The sequence below is a fragment of the Ornithorhynchus anatinus genome, chromosome 1 (assembly GCF_004115215.2).
Source record: "Ornithorhynchus anatinus isolate Pmale09 chromosome 1, mOrnAna1.pri.v4, whole genome shotgun sequence".
NCBI classification, from domain to species: Eukaryota; Metazoa; Chordata; class Mammalia; order Monotremata; family Ornithorhynchidae; genus Ornithorhynchus; species Ornithorhynchus anatinus.
This window is the reverse complement of record NC_041728.1, coordinates 184,263,489-184,276,959: the sequence shown is the minus strand read 5'-3', so window position 1 is coordinate 184,276,959 and position 13,471 is coordinate 184,263,489. Positions and strand designations below refer to the sequence as shown.

The 13,471-nt window shown below is 56.2% G+C and overlaps 1 protein-coding gene across 1 annotated transcript in view; it reads left to right on the top strand.

Annotated features, from left to right (window-relative positions):
• The window catches only part of SCTR (secretin receptor), a 39,339-nt gene that overhangs the window by 19,856 nt on the left and 6,012 nt on the right, over positions 1-13,471 (top strand). The window contains exons 6-11 of the mRNA XM_029063256.1: positions 1,156-1,288; positions 4,005-4,158; positions 5,324-5,384; positions 7,920-7,989; positions 9,934-10,025; positions 10,687-10,825. Coding sequence (XP_028919089.1) covers positions 1,156-1,288; positions 4,005-4,158; positions 5,324-5,384; positions 7,920-7,989; positions 9,934-10,025; positions 10,687-10,825 — 649 coding nt within the window. The remainder of the gene's footprint in view (positions 1-1,155; positions 1,289-4,004; positions 4,159-5,323; positions 5,385-7,919; positions 7,990-9,933; positions 10,026-10,686; positions 10,826-13,471) is intronic.

The following is a 13,471-nucleotide window of genomic DNA, read 5'->3' as shown; positions in this document are numbered from 1 at the left end:
CGAAGGCGCCGGGTTCTCATCCCGGCTCTGCCACCTGTCTGCTGCGTGACCTTGGGCGAGTCGCTTCACTTCTCTGGGCCTCGGTTCCCTCATCTGTAAAATGGGGATGGAATAATAATGTTGGTATTTGTTAAGCGCTTACTACGTGCAGAGCACTGTTCTGAGCGCTGGGGGAGATACGGGGGAATGAGGTTGTCCCACGTCAGGCTCACAGTCGTCATCCCCATTTTCCAGATGAGGGAACTGAGGCCCAGAGAAGTGAAGTGACTCGCCCACCGTCACACAGCTGCCAAGGGGCAGAGTCGGGATTCGAACCCATGACCTCTGACTCGAAGCCCGGGCTCTTTCCACTGAGCCACACTGCTGTGAGCCCCATGTGGGGCAGGGACTGTGTCCAACCCGATCATCTTGTCTTCCCCCAGCATTTAGAACAGTGCCTGGCACATAGTAAGCGCTTAAGCAGTGTGGCTCAGTGGAAAGAACACGGGCTTTGGAGTCAGAGGTCATGAGTTCGAATCCCAGCTCTGCCACTTAGCTGTGTGACTGTGGGCGAGTCACTGAACTTCTCGGTGCCTCAGTGACCTCATCTGGAAAATGGGGATGAAGACTGTGAGCCCCACGTGGGACCACCTGATTCCCCTGTGTCTCCCCCAGCGCTTAGAACAGTGCTCGGCGCATAGTGAGCGCTTAACAGATACCAACATTATTAACAAATATCGTCATTATTATTATCGATCGGGGATGTTTCCAGGATGATTCCGGGACGTTTCTGGGAAGCTGCAGGTGGTTTTCCGGGAAGTGGTGGGAGGTGAGGGGAAGGCAGTGGTTGGGGGCGGTGGTGGGACCCCCCCCCCCCAACCACGGGCTCCAGTTCCCGTTAGGGACCCCATCCCCCCTTCCCCTCCAGCCCCCACCTGGTGCCTTATTAATCCTGTGCGTCGAGGCCGGGGCCGGGACACCACCGCCCCGGGGCGGGGCTGTGTCACCCCGGGCTTCGTGCCGACCCTCTCTGGGCCCCCGTTTCCAGCTCTGGACCCTGCTGGGGGAACCCGAGGATGGAATGGAAGATCTCGAGGGGTTGACGAGTCGGAGGGGCAGGGAGGGAGGAAGGGAGGGTCCCCCGGGGGGCTGACGACCCCGTCCCCACCCCCACAGGAGGCTCCACTGCCCGAGGAATTACATCCACATGCACCTGTTCTCCTCGTTCATCCTCCGCGCCCTGTCCAACTTCGTCCGGGACGCCATGCTCTTCTCCGACAACGACCCGGCCCACTGCGACGCCGGCCGGGTGAGGGGCCCCAGACCCCCCCGGGCGGGTGGGTCAGACCGGCCGGGCCCGGCGCTCCTGCTGTGCGACTTGGGGCCTGGCACCGGCCCTCTCTGAGCCGCCGATTCCCCCTCGGAACGACGGGGATCAGAACCCCCTCCCCCAACTCTCCCTCCCTCTCAGACCGGGACCCTCAGGGTTCTCTAATTCTCAGATGTCCCCCCGGCATTTATGTGCAGATCCGGAATTTATTTCTATTAATGCCTGACTCCCCCTCTCAAAAAAAAAATGGTATTTGTTAAGCGCTTACTATGTGCCGAGCCCTCTTCTAAGCGCTGGGGTAGATACAAGAAGCAGATACAAGAAGTAGATACAAGAGGCAGAAGACGAAGCTGCTTAGAGAAGCAGCGTGGCTCAATGGAAGGAGCCCGGGCTTGGGAGTCAGACGTCACGGGTTCGAATCCCGGCTCTGCCACTTGTCAGCCGGGTGACTGTGGGCGAGTCACTTCACTTCTCTGGGCCTCGGTTCCCTCATCTGTCAAATGGGGATGAAGACTGCGAGCCTCACGTGGGACGACCTGCTGACCCTGTATCCCCCCCAGCGCTTAGAACGGTGCTCTGCACAGAGTAAGCGCTTAACAAATACAAATACCAACGTTATACAAGGTAATCAATTTACAATAATAATAATATTGGTATTTGTTAAGTGCTTACTATGTACCAAACACTGTTCTAAGTACTGGGATAGATTCAAGGTAATCAGGTTGTCCCACGTGGGGCATCACCATTTTCCAGATGAGGGAACCGAGGCACAGAGAAGTGAAGTGACTTGCTCAAAGTCACACAGCTGACAAGTGGCGGAGCTGGGTATAATAATAATAATAATAATAATAATAATGGTGGCATTTGTTAAGCGCTTACTATCTGGAAAGCACTGTTCTAAGCGCTGGGGGGATACAAGGTGATCAGGTTATCCCACGTGGGGCTCACAGTCTTCATCCCCGTTTGACAGATGAGGGAACTGAGGCCCAGAGAAGTGAAGTGCTTTGCCCAAGGTCACACGGCAGACAAATAGCAGAGGTGGGATTAGAACCCACATCCTCTGACCCCCAAGCCCGGGCTCTTGTCACCGAGCCACACTGCTCTAGACTGGAAACTCTTTTTGGGCAGGGAATGTCTCTACCAACCCTGTCCTCTTTTCCTCTCCCAGGCGAGTAATTCAGTGCTCTGCGCACCGGAAGAGCTGTGCCTCAGTTACCTCATCTGTAAAATGGGGAATGGAGCTCCACGTGGGACAAGGGATTGCATCCAACCCGATTTGCTTGTAATAATAAGTATTATTTGTTAAGCGCTTACTATGTGCCGAGCACTGTTCTAAGCGCTGGGGTGGATCCAAGCAAATCGGGTTGGACACAGTCCCTGTCCCACTTGGGGCTCACAGTCTCCATCCCCATTTTACAGAGGAGGTCACTGAGGCCCAGAGAAGTGAAGTGACCTGCCCAAGGTCACACAGCAGGCACAGAGATCCTGCCACATAGTAAGCGCTTAACAAATACCATTATTTGCATTATTGATCCACTGATTTGCCCCAGGGCTCCGCCCAGTGCTTGGCACCTCAATCAATCAATCAATGCTATTCATTGAGCGCGGACTGTGTGCGGGGAACTGTACTAAGCGCTTGGGAAAGCCGCAACCACAGAGTCATCCATTCAATCGTATTTATTGAGCGCTTCCTGTGTCCAGAGCACTGTCCTAAATGATTGGAAAGTACAATTCAGCAATGGCAAGAGCATGGCTTAAGGAAAAGAGCCCGGTCTTGGGAGTCAAAGGCCGTGGGTTCTAATCCAGGCTCTGCCGCTCATCACCTGTGTGACTTTGGGCAAGTCGCTTCACCTCTCAGGGCCTCAGTGACCTCATCTGTCAAATGGGGATGAAGACTGGGAGCCCCACGGGGGACAACCTGATGGCCTCATATCCCTCATATCCTTTGTGAGAAGCAGCGTGGCTCAGTGGAAAGAGCCCGGACTTGGGAGTCAGAGGTCGCGGGTTCGAATTCCGGCTCTGCCACTCGTCAGCCGGGTGACTGTGGGCAAGTCACTTCACTTCTCTGTGCCTCAGTTACCTCATCTGTCAAATGGAGATTAACTGTGAGCCCCACGTGGGACAACCTGATGATCCTGTATCTCCCCCAGCGCTTAGAACGGTGCTCTGCACATAGTGAGCGCTTAACAAATACCAACATTATTATTATTATTATATCCTCCCCAGAACAGTGCTTGGCACATAGTAAGCGCTTAACAAATGCCATCGTGAGAAGCAGCGTGGCTCAGTGGGAAGAGCCCGGGCTTGGGAGTCCGAGGTCATGGGTTCGAATCCCAGCTCTGCCCCTTGTCAGCTGGGTGACTGTGGGCGAGTCACTTCGCTTCTCTGGGCCTCAGTGACCTCATCTGTCAAATGGGGATGAAGACCGTGAGCCCCACGTGGGACGACCCGATGACCCCGCATCTCCCCCAGCGCTTAGGACAGCGCTCTGCACCTAGTAAGCGCTTAACAGATACCAACATTATTATTATTAGGACAATCCCTGCCCAGGAGGTGCCGAGCGGATGGCACAGTCGGAGACGCCCACCTGGTCCGATCCGGGTTGTGGAGGGGCGGGCTGGGGTGGGGGACGGGAGGGCGGGACCCCCTCTGCCCGTGCCCCCCCTTGACCCCTGTGTTTCTGCCCTGCCCCCAGGTCGGCTGTAAAGTGGTGATGGTCTTCTTCCAGTACTGCATCATGGTCAACTTCAGCTGGCTGCTGGGGGAGGGTCTTTACCTGCACACCCTCCTCACGGCCCCCTTCTTCTCTCAGAGGGCCTTTCTGCACTGGCTCATCATCCTGGGCTGGGGTCTGTGCCTCCCCCTCCCCGCCTCCTCCATCCCTCCCCTCTCCCCTTCTAATAATAATAATGTTGGCATCTGTTAAGCGCTTACTATGTGCAGAGCACTGGTCTAAGCGCTGGGAGAGATACTGGGTATCTTAATCTCCATTTGACAGATGAGGTCACTGAGGCACAGAGAAGTGAAGTGACTTGCCCCCAGTCACCCGGCTGACGAGTGGCAGAGCTGGGATTCGAACCCATGACCTCTGACTCCCAAGCCCGGGCTCTTTCCGCTGAGCCACGCTGTGTTCTACTCGCCCCAACCACCCCGTCGTGCCTTTAATAATAATCATGTTGGTATTTGTTCCGCGCTTACTACGTGCCGAGCACCCTTCTGAGCGCTGGGGGAAGATACAGGGTCATCAGGTTGTCCCCCGTGAGGCTCCCGGTCTTCAGCCCCATTTGACAGATGAGGTCACTGAGGCACCGAGAAGTGGAGTGACTTGCCCAAAGTCACACAGCTGACAGGTGGCGGAGGCAGGATTAGAACCCATGACCTCTGGCTCCTAAGCCCGGGCTCTTTCCACTGAACCACGCTGCTTCTCACTTCACTTCTCTGGGCCTCAGTTCCCTCATCTGGAAAATGGGGGTGAAGACCGTGAGCCTCACGTGGGGCAACCTGATGACCCTGCGTCTCCCCCAGCGCTTAGAACGGTGCTCTGCACAGAGTAAACGCTTAACAAATACCCACATATAGAGAAGCAGCGTGGCTCAGTGGGAAGAGCCCGGGCTGGGGAGTCAGAGGTCATGGGTTCAAATCCTGACTCGGCCGCCTGTCAGCTGGGTGACTTTGGGCGAGTCCACTTCTCTGGGCCTCAGTGACCTCATCTGTCAAATGGGGATGAAGACTGTGAGCCCCCTATGGGACAACCTGATGACCTTGTGTCTACCCCAGCGCTTAGAACACAGGATTGCACACAGCAAGCGCTTAACAAATGCCACCTTTATTATTACCCACTCCCCACCCGCCTCTTCCTCCCCTTCTCCTGTCTCCCTCCCCCTCCCCGATTCTCTGGGGTCCGGGGGTCGGGGGGCGAGGGGGGTCCCGGGCCCCTCGGGTCGCGGTCCTCAGACACCCGGCCCTCCAAGGACTACGGGATCGTTTCATCGATCGGTTGCGGTTCGTCCCCAGGAGCGCCGGCGGCGTTCGTCACCGCCTGGGCCTTGGCCAGACACTTCTGGGAAAACGTAGGGTAAGAGGCCGGGAGACTTTGGCCACGAGATAAAACTTGCCCGATGGCGTCCGGGCCCCCGTTTTCTCACCCCTCTCCGTCCCCCACCCTGCTAGGCCAACCCCGACGGGCAGGGAGAATAATAATAATAATAATGACGGCATTTGCTCAGCGCTTTCTATGTGCAGAGCACCGTTCTAAGCGCTGGGGAGGATTCAAGGTCATCAGGTTGTCCCACGTGGGGCTCACAGTCTTCATCCCCATTTGACAGACGAGGGAACTGAGGCACAGAAGTGAAGTGACTGGCCCAGAGTCACACGGCTGACAAACGGCGGAGCCGGGATTCGAACCCACGACCTCTGCCTCCCCAGTCCGGCCTCTTTCCACGGAGCCGCGCTGCTTCTCTAGGGAGAAGTGAACGCTGTTACCGTCACCCTACCGAGAGGGGAGAGGCCACACGGCCTAGCGGGTAGAGCCGGGCCTGGGAGACGGGGGACCTGGGTTTTAATCCCGACTCCGCCAGTTGCCAGCGTGTGACCCTGGGCAAGTCACTTCACTGAGGCCTCAGTTTCCTCACCTGTAAAATGGGGAATCGATCCCTCCCGCTAAGGCTACGAGCCCCAGGAGGGGACAGAGACGGTGTCTGACCTGATTAACTTGTATCCAGCCCAGTGCTTGGCACATAGCGTTTAGGGGATGATAAGCAGCGCGGCTCAGTGGAAAGAGCCCGGGCTTCGGAGTCAGAGGTCATGGGTTCGACTCCCGGCTCCGCCATTTGTCAGCTGGGTGACTGTGGGCGAGTCACTTCACCTCTCTGGGCCTCAGTGACCTCATCTGTAAAATGGGGATTAACTGTGAGCCTCAGGTGGGACGACCCGATGACCCTGGATCTACCCCAGCGCTTAGAACGGTGCTCGGCACATCATAATAATGTTGGTATCTGTTAAGCGCTTACTATGTGCCGAGCACCGTTCTAAGCGCTGGGGTAGACACAGGGGAATCGGGTTGTCCCACGTGGGGCTCACAGTCTTAATAGTAAGTATATTAGTAAGCGCTAACATAGTAAGCGCTTAACAAATACCAACATTATTATTAGTATTACAGTGCCTGCCACATAGTAAGCGTTTAACAGATACCATTAAGGCAAAAAACAACCACCGATTTTTATTATTATGAGGCCCAGCGTGATTAAGCAACCCAGCTGAGGTACACGGGGCAGAGTCCTGGGGGGCAGAATCAGGACTAGAACTCAGGTCTCCCGACTCTTTAATAATAATAATAATAATAATAATAATTTTGGCATTTCTTAAGTGCTTACTATGTGCCGAGCATTCTTCTAAGCGCTGGGTAGATACAAGGTAAACAGGTTGCCCCACATGGGGCTCGCGGTCTTAATCCCCATTTTACAGATGAGGGAACTGAGGCCCAGAGAAGTGAAGTGACTGGCCCGAGGTCACACAGCTGATAAGCTGAGGAGCAGCGTGGCTCAGTGGAAAGAGCCCGGGCTTGGGAGTCAGAGGTCATGGGTTCGAATCCCGGCTCTGCCGCTGGGCAGCTGGGTGACCGTGGGCAAGTCACCTCACTTCTCTGTGCCGCAGTTCCCTCATCAATAAAATGGGGATGAAGACCGTGAGCCTCACGTGGGACAACCCGATGACCCTGTATCTCCCCCAGCGCTTAGAACAGTGCTCTGCACATAGTAAGCGCTTAACAAATACCAACATTATTATTATTATAAGCACTTAGTACCGTGCTCTGTGCATAGTAAGCGCTCAATAAATACTATTGAATGAAGAAGGGGCGGAGCGGGGATTAGAACCCACGACCTCTGACTCCCAAGCCCGGGCTCTTTCCTCTGAGCCACGCTTTTTTCTGGACCCACTTGCAGCCTCGTTTGGCTCTTCCGGGTGGGCGACCGCCCACCCCCGCAGTGTCACCATCCCCCAGCCCCAATATTCAATCATTCATTCAACAGTATTTATTGAGCGCTTACTAGGTGCAGGCACTGGACTAAGCGCTCGGCATGGACAGATCGGTAACAGATAGAGACGGTCCCTGCCCTCTGACGGGCTTACGGCCTAATCGGGGGAGACGGACGGACGAGAACAATAGCAATAAGTAGAATCGAGGGGATGAACATCTCCTTAAAACAATAGCAAATAATATCTCTGTGGAAGGACGTGTCATTCAATTCATTCAATAGTATTTATTGAGCGCTTACTAGGTGCAGAGCACTGTACTGAGCGCTTGGAATGAACAAGTCAGCAACAGATAGAGACGGTCCCTGCCGTTTGACGGGCTTACATTCTAATCGGGGGAGACGGACAGACGAGAACGATGGCGATAAATAGAGTCGAGGGGGAAGGACATCTCGTAAAAACGATGACAACTAAATAGAATCGAGGCGATGTACAATTCATTAACAAAATCTCCCCTCTGTTCACCGTCCAGTCCCCCCGGCCAGGCCGGCCGCCCCCCCGAGGGCAGGGACGGGGGCTCGGGGGTCCGGGTGGGTGGGTCTCCAGTCCCGCTGGGCCTGAGCGGTTGCCGTTGCAGGTGCTGGTTCATTAACTCGGAGACGGGCATTTGGTGGATCATCCGGGGCCCCATCATCCTCTCCATCCTGGTGAGTGGCTCCGGGGGGCCGGGGGAGGCCGGGGGGCCTGGGCGGGGAGGGGGTCTGGGGGCTCAGGAGCCTCCGCTGGGCTGCGTTGCCCCACCGGGGAGGGCGGGTGGGCACCTGCCTCTGACCCAAGGAGGCCATTCATTCATTCATTCATTCAATAGTATTTATTGAGCGCTTACTATGCGCAGAGCACTGGACTAAGCGCTTGGAAGGGACAAGTCGGCAACAGATAATAAGGTCGGTATTCGTTAAGCGCCTACTAGGTGCCGAGCACTGTTCTAAGCGCTGGGGTAGACACGGGAATGAGGTCGTCCCACGTGGGGCTCCCAGTCTTAATCCCCATTTTCCAGATGAGGTCACCGAGGCCCAGAGAAGTGAAGTGACTCGCCCCCAGTCACACAGCCGACAAGAGGCAGAGCCGGGATTCGAACTCGTGACCTCTGACTCCAAAGCCCGGGCTCTTTCCACTGAGCCACGCTGCTTCTCTGACAGTCCCTGCCCTCTGAGGGGCTTACAGTCTAATCGGGGGAGACAGGCCATGAGACCATCCTGGGCCTGAGACCTTACGGCCCCCCCCCAACCTGCTCCCACACCCTTCCTCTTGCCCCCCCACCCTGGAGTCCTGCTCGGGGAAGGGGCAGCTTCCTGACCTTATCAGAAGCAGCGTGGGTCAGTGGAAAGAGCCCGGGCTTGGGAGTCAGAGGTCATGGGTTCGAATCCCTGCTCTGCCGCTCGTCAGCTGTGGGACTGCGGGGGAGTCACTTCACTTCTCTGGGCCTCAGTTACCTCATCTGGAAAATGGAGATTAAGACTGTGAGCCTCGTGTGGGACAAGCTGATTGCCCTGTGTCTACCCCAGCGTTTAGAACAGTGCTCTGCACATAGTAAGCGCTTAACACATACCAACATAATAATAATTAATTCAGGTCACCCTGACCTCTTGAAGCAGAACGAGCCGGGCCGGGGGGGAAAGGGTGGGAGGATCTGGCGGGGGGGGGGGGGGGAAGGGGCAAGTGGGGTGGGGGAGGGACAACAAGGGTGGCTCTATGACCCACCCACCCACCCCCACTCTCAGCGTGGCTCAGGGGAAAGAGCTCGGGCTTGGGAGTCCGAGGACGTGGGTTCAAATCCTAGCTCCTCCGTTGGTCAGCTGGGTGACTTTGGGCAAGCCGCCTCACTTCTCTATGCCTCAGTTCCCTCATCTGTAAAATGGGGATGAAGACTGTGAGCCCCACGTGGGACAACCTGATGATCTTGGATCTCCCCCAGCGCTTTGAACAGTGCTTGGCACATAGTAAGGGCTTAACAAATACCCTAATTATAATTATTATCATTCCTGGTGTTGACCTCTCTAGACGGTCAGCTCACTGTGGGCAGGGAATGTGTCCTTTTTTTATTATGGCGTACTCTCCCAAGTGCTTAGTAGAGTGCTCTGCACACAGTGAGCGCTCAATAAATACGACTGGCCGACTGCTTTGCACATAGTAAGTGCTCAATAAGTACAACTGATTGATCGGGACCCCCCCCCCCACGTTCCCGGGGTCGAGACCCCTCGAGCCTTCCTGCCTCCCCACTCCCCCCCAACTGCCCAAGCCCCCCGTCCGGCCCCGGCTCATCGGCCCTGAGACGGTCGGTCGAGTTTATTGAGCGCTTCCTGTCTGCAGAGCGCTGTACTAAACGCTTGGGAGAGAACAATAGAACGGACACATTCCCCGCCCACAGTGGGCTTTCAGTCTGGAGGCACCCCAAGAACGGTGTCCCCCCCACCCATTATCCGGGACCCGCGTCGGCCGGGGACCGGACATCGGATGGCCCCCGAGACCCCTCCCGACTGTACTGCGCTCTCCCAAGCGCTTAGGAAGGTGTTTCGCACATAGTAAGGGCTCATTAAATACGACGGAATGAAGGAATGAATGAACCAAGTCTCCCCGCCTCATCTTTCCAGGTGAATTTCGTCCTCTTTGTGAACACGCTCCGCATCCTCACCAAGAAACTCCAGACCCCAGAGACGTGCAGGAGGGATGCCGCCCAGTATAGGTGCTTACCCCGCTGACCTCGGCCGAACCCCGCTGACCCCCGCTGACCCTCAGTTCCCCGCTGACCTCCAGTGACCCCCTGCTGACCCCGCTGAATCACCGCTGTCCCCAGCTGACCCCTCTCCCCTCCCCGCTAACACCCCCGTTGACCCCCCGCTGACCCCCGCCGTCCTCCGCCGAACCCCTGCCGACCCCGCTGAAACACCGCTGTCCCCCGCGGACGTCCCGGTGGCTCCCCGCTACCGACCCCCACTACCCAGCTGACCCCTTGCTGACCCCACTGGAAACACCGCTGTCCCCTGCTGATCCCCGCCGACCCCCCCACGGAACCCCCGCCGACCCCTGTGGAGACACCGCCATCCCCTACTGATCCTCCGCCGATCCCTCGCCGCTGAACCGACCCTGCTGAAACACCACCGTCCCCTGCTGACCCCCCCCCGCTAATCCCCCGCTGAACCCCACTACCGACCCCCACTCCTCCTGCCAACCCCCAAGCCCTCAGTGCCTCCGCCGACGGCCCGCCGACCCGGGCCCGACACTGGCCGAGGCCCCTGATCCGCTCCCACCCATCCGCTGACCCCCGACTCCCACCTCCCCCCGCTGAGCCCGTCCCCCCTTTCCCCCGAGCGGTGACCCCCCGACTCTCTCCCCGCCGGGTGCAGGCGCCTGGCGAAATCCAGCCTCCTGCTCATGCCCCTCTTCGGGGTCCTCTACGTCATCTTCGCCTTCTCCCCCGAGCAGTCCGACAGTCTCACCCTGGAGATACAGTTCTCCCTGGAGCTGGCCGCGGGGTCCTTCCAGGTAACGGCCCGTCCCCCTCGGCCCCGGCCCCCTCCCCGTCCCCTCTGCGTTTTCCTTTGTGTTTATAATAATTATGGTATTTGTTAAGCGCTTACTGTGGGCCAAGCACTCTTCTAAGCCCTGGGGTAGATCCAAGGTCATCCGGCTGTCCCACGTGGGGCTCGCGGGCTTCATCCCCATTTGAGGTAACTGAGGCCCAGAGAAGTGAAGTGACTTGCCCAAAGTCACCCAGCTGACAAGCGGCGGAGCCGGGATTAGAACTCATGACTTTCCACCAAGTCACACGTCAAGCACTTGAGCACGCTCCTTAATGCAGAGAAGGTGTCCGTTTACTGTTGCATCGTTAATAATAATGACGATGATAATAATGGTATTTGTGAAGCGCTTACTCTGTGCCAAGCACCGTTCTAAGCGCTTGGGTATTCATTCGTTCAATCTTACTATTGAGTGCTTACTGTGTGCAGAACACCGTACTAAGCGCTTGATTAATCAGTTCATTTCAAACCCTCACCACACCCCTGCGAGGTAGGGAAAACAAGGCAGGTATCATTGCCCCCCATTTTACAGACGGAGAAACTGAGGTACAGAGAAGAGAAGTGACTCGCCCCCGGTCACGCGGCGGACTAACGGAATGGGTCGGACTCAAACCCAAGCCCTCCGGCTTCTAGACCGGCGCCCTACCGCTTCGCCTTGTCCTACGTGGGGCTCCCCGTCTTCATCCCCATTTGACGGATGAGGGAACTGAGACCCAGAGAAGTGAAGTGACCTGCCACATACTGGACAAGTGGCAGAACCAGCGAAGCAGCGTGGCTCAGTGGCACAGAGCCCGGGCTTGGGAGTCAGAGGTCATGGGTTCGAATGCCGGCTCTGCCCCTTGGCAGCTGGGTGACTGTGGGCGAGTCACTTCGCTTCTCCGTGCCTCAGTGACCTCATCTGGAAAATGGGGATGAAGACTGGGAGCCTCAAGAGGGACCACCTGATCACCTTGTATCTCCCCCTGCGCTTAGAACAGTGCTCGGCACATAGGAAGCGCTTATCAAATACCAACATCGTTATTATAACCCACGTCCTCTGACTCCCAAGCCCGGGCTCTCGCCCCTAGGCCGTGCTGTCTCCCAAGCACTCAGTGCTCTGCACATAGTAAGCACTCAATAAATACGATGGAATGAATGAATGAATGAGTGAGTGAATGAATGAATGAATGTTCTAAGCACTGGGGTGGATGCAAATTGACCAGGTGGGATACAGTCTCCGCGGGACCTGGGGCTCACGGTCCAAGCAGGAGGGAGACAAGACCCTGAACCCCCAACTTTACAGTCGAGGAAACGGAGGTTCGGAGAATAAAAATGTTGGTATTTGTTAAGCGCTTACTATGTGCCGAGCACTGTTCTAAGCGCTGGGGGAGATCCAGGGGAATCGGGTTGTCCCACGTGAGGCTCACAGTTAATAATAATAATAATGTTGGTATTTGTTAAGCGCTTACTACGTGCCGAACACTGTTCTAAGCGCTGGGGGAGATCCAGGGTCATCGGGTTGTCCCACGTGAGGCTCCCTGTTAATCCCCATTTTCCAGATGAGGTCACTGAGGCCCAGAGAAGTGAAGTGACTTGCCCACAGTCACACAGCAAGCAAGTGGCAGATCCGGCATTGGAACCCAGGACCTTCTGACTCCCTTCCCAGGCTCTTAACCCTCGCCCACCCGGCGTCAGCCGTACTCCCCCACCCAGCTGGGGGGGATCCAGGGCAGAGGGAAGAAGCATGGCCTAGCGGTTAGAGCGTGACGTAGTGGACAGAGTCCTGGGTTCTAATCCCGGCTCTGCCACTTGTCTGCTGGGTGACCTTGGGCCAGTCACTTCAGTTCTCTGGGCCTCGGTTCCCTCATCTGTCAAATGGGGATCGAGACTGTGAGCCCCACGGGGGACGGGGACTGCGTCCGACTCGATCCAACCCGGGGCTTAGAACTGTGCCTGGCACAAAGTAAGCATGTAACAAATACCACAGTTATTTTTATTATTATTATTATTAGACCCCCACTCTGGGAGTCAGAAGGACCCGGATTCTAATTCCGGCTCTGCCGCCTGTCTGCTGTGCTTGTATCCACCTCAGTGCTCATTACTGTTCCAGGCACAGAGTAACCGTGTGGCTCAGTGGCAAGAGCCCAGCCTTGGGAGTCAGAGGTCGTGGGTTCTAATCCCGACTCCGCCACTCGTCAGCTGTGTGACTTTGGGCAAGTCACTTCTCTGTGCCTCAGTTACCTCATCTGGAAAATGAGGATTAAAACTATGAGCCCCACGTGGGTCAACCTGTTTACCTTGTATCTACCCAGAGCTTAGAACAGTGCTTGGCACTAGTAAGCGCTTAACAAATACCAAATTATTATCATTATAAATGCCATCATTATTATTGCTACATGACCCTGAGCAAGTCACTTCACTTCCCTGTGCCTCAGTTACCTCATCTGTCAAATGGCTCACAGTCTCGATCCCCATTTTACGGTGCTTGGCACATAGTAAGCGCTTAATAAATACCATTATTATTATCATTATCATATGCCGTCGAGTCGTTTCCGGTCCATAACGACTCTATGGTCGTATTTTTTCCAGAACATCCCGCCTTCTGCCCTGTCTGTAGTCATTCCGGGATGTG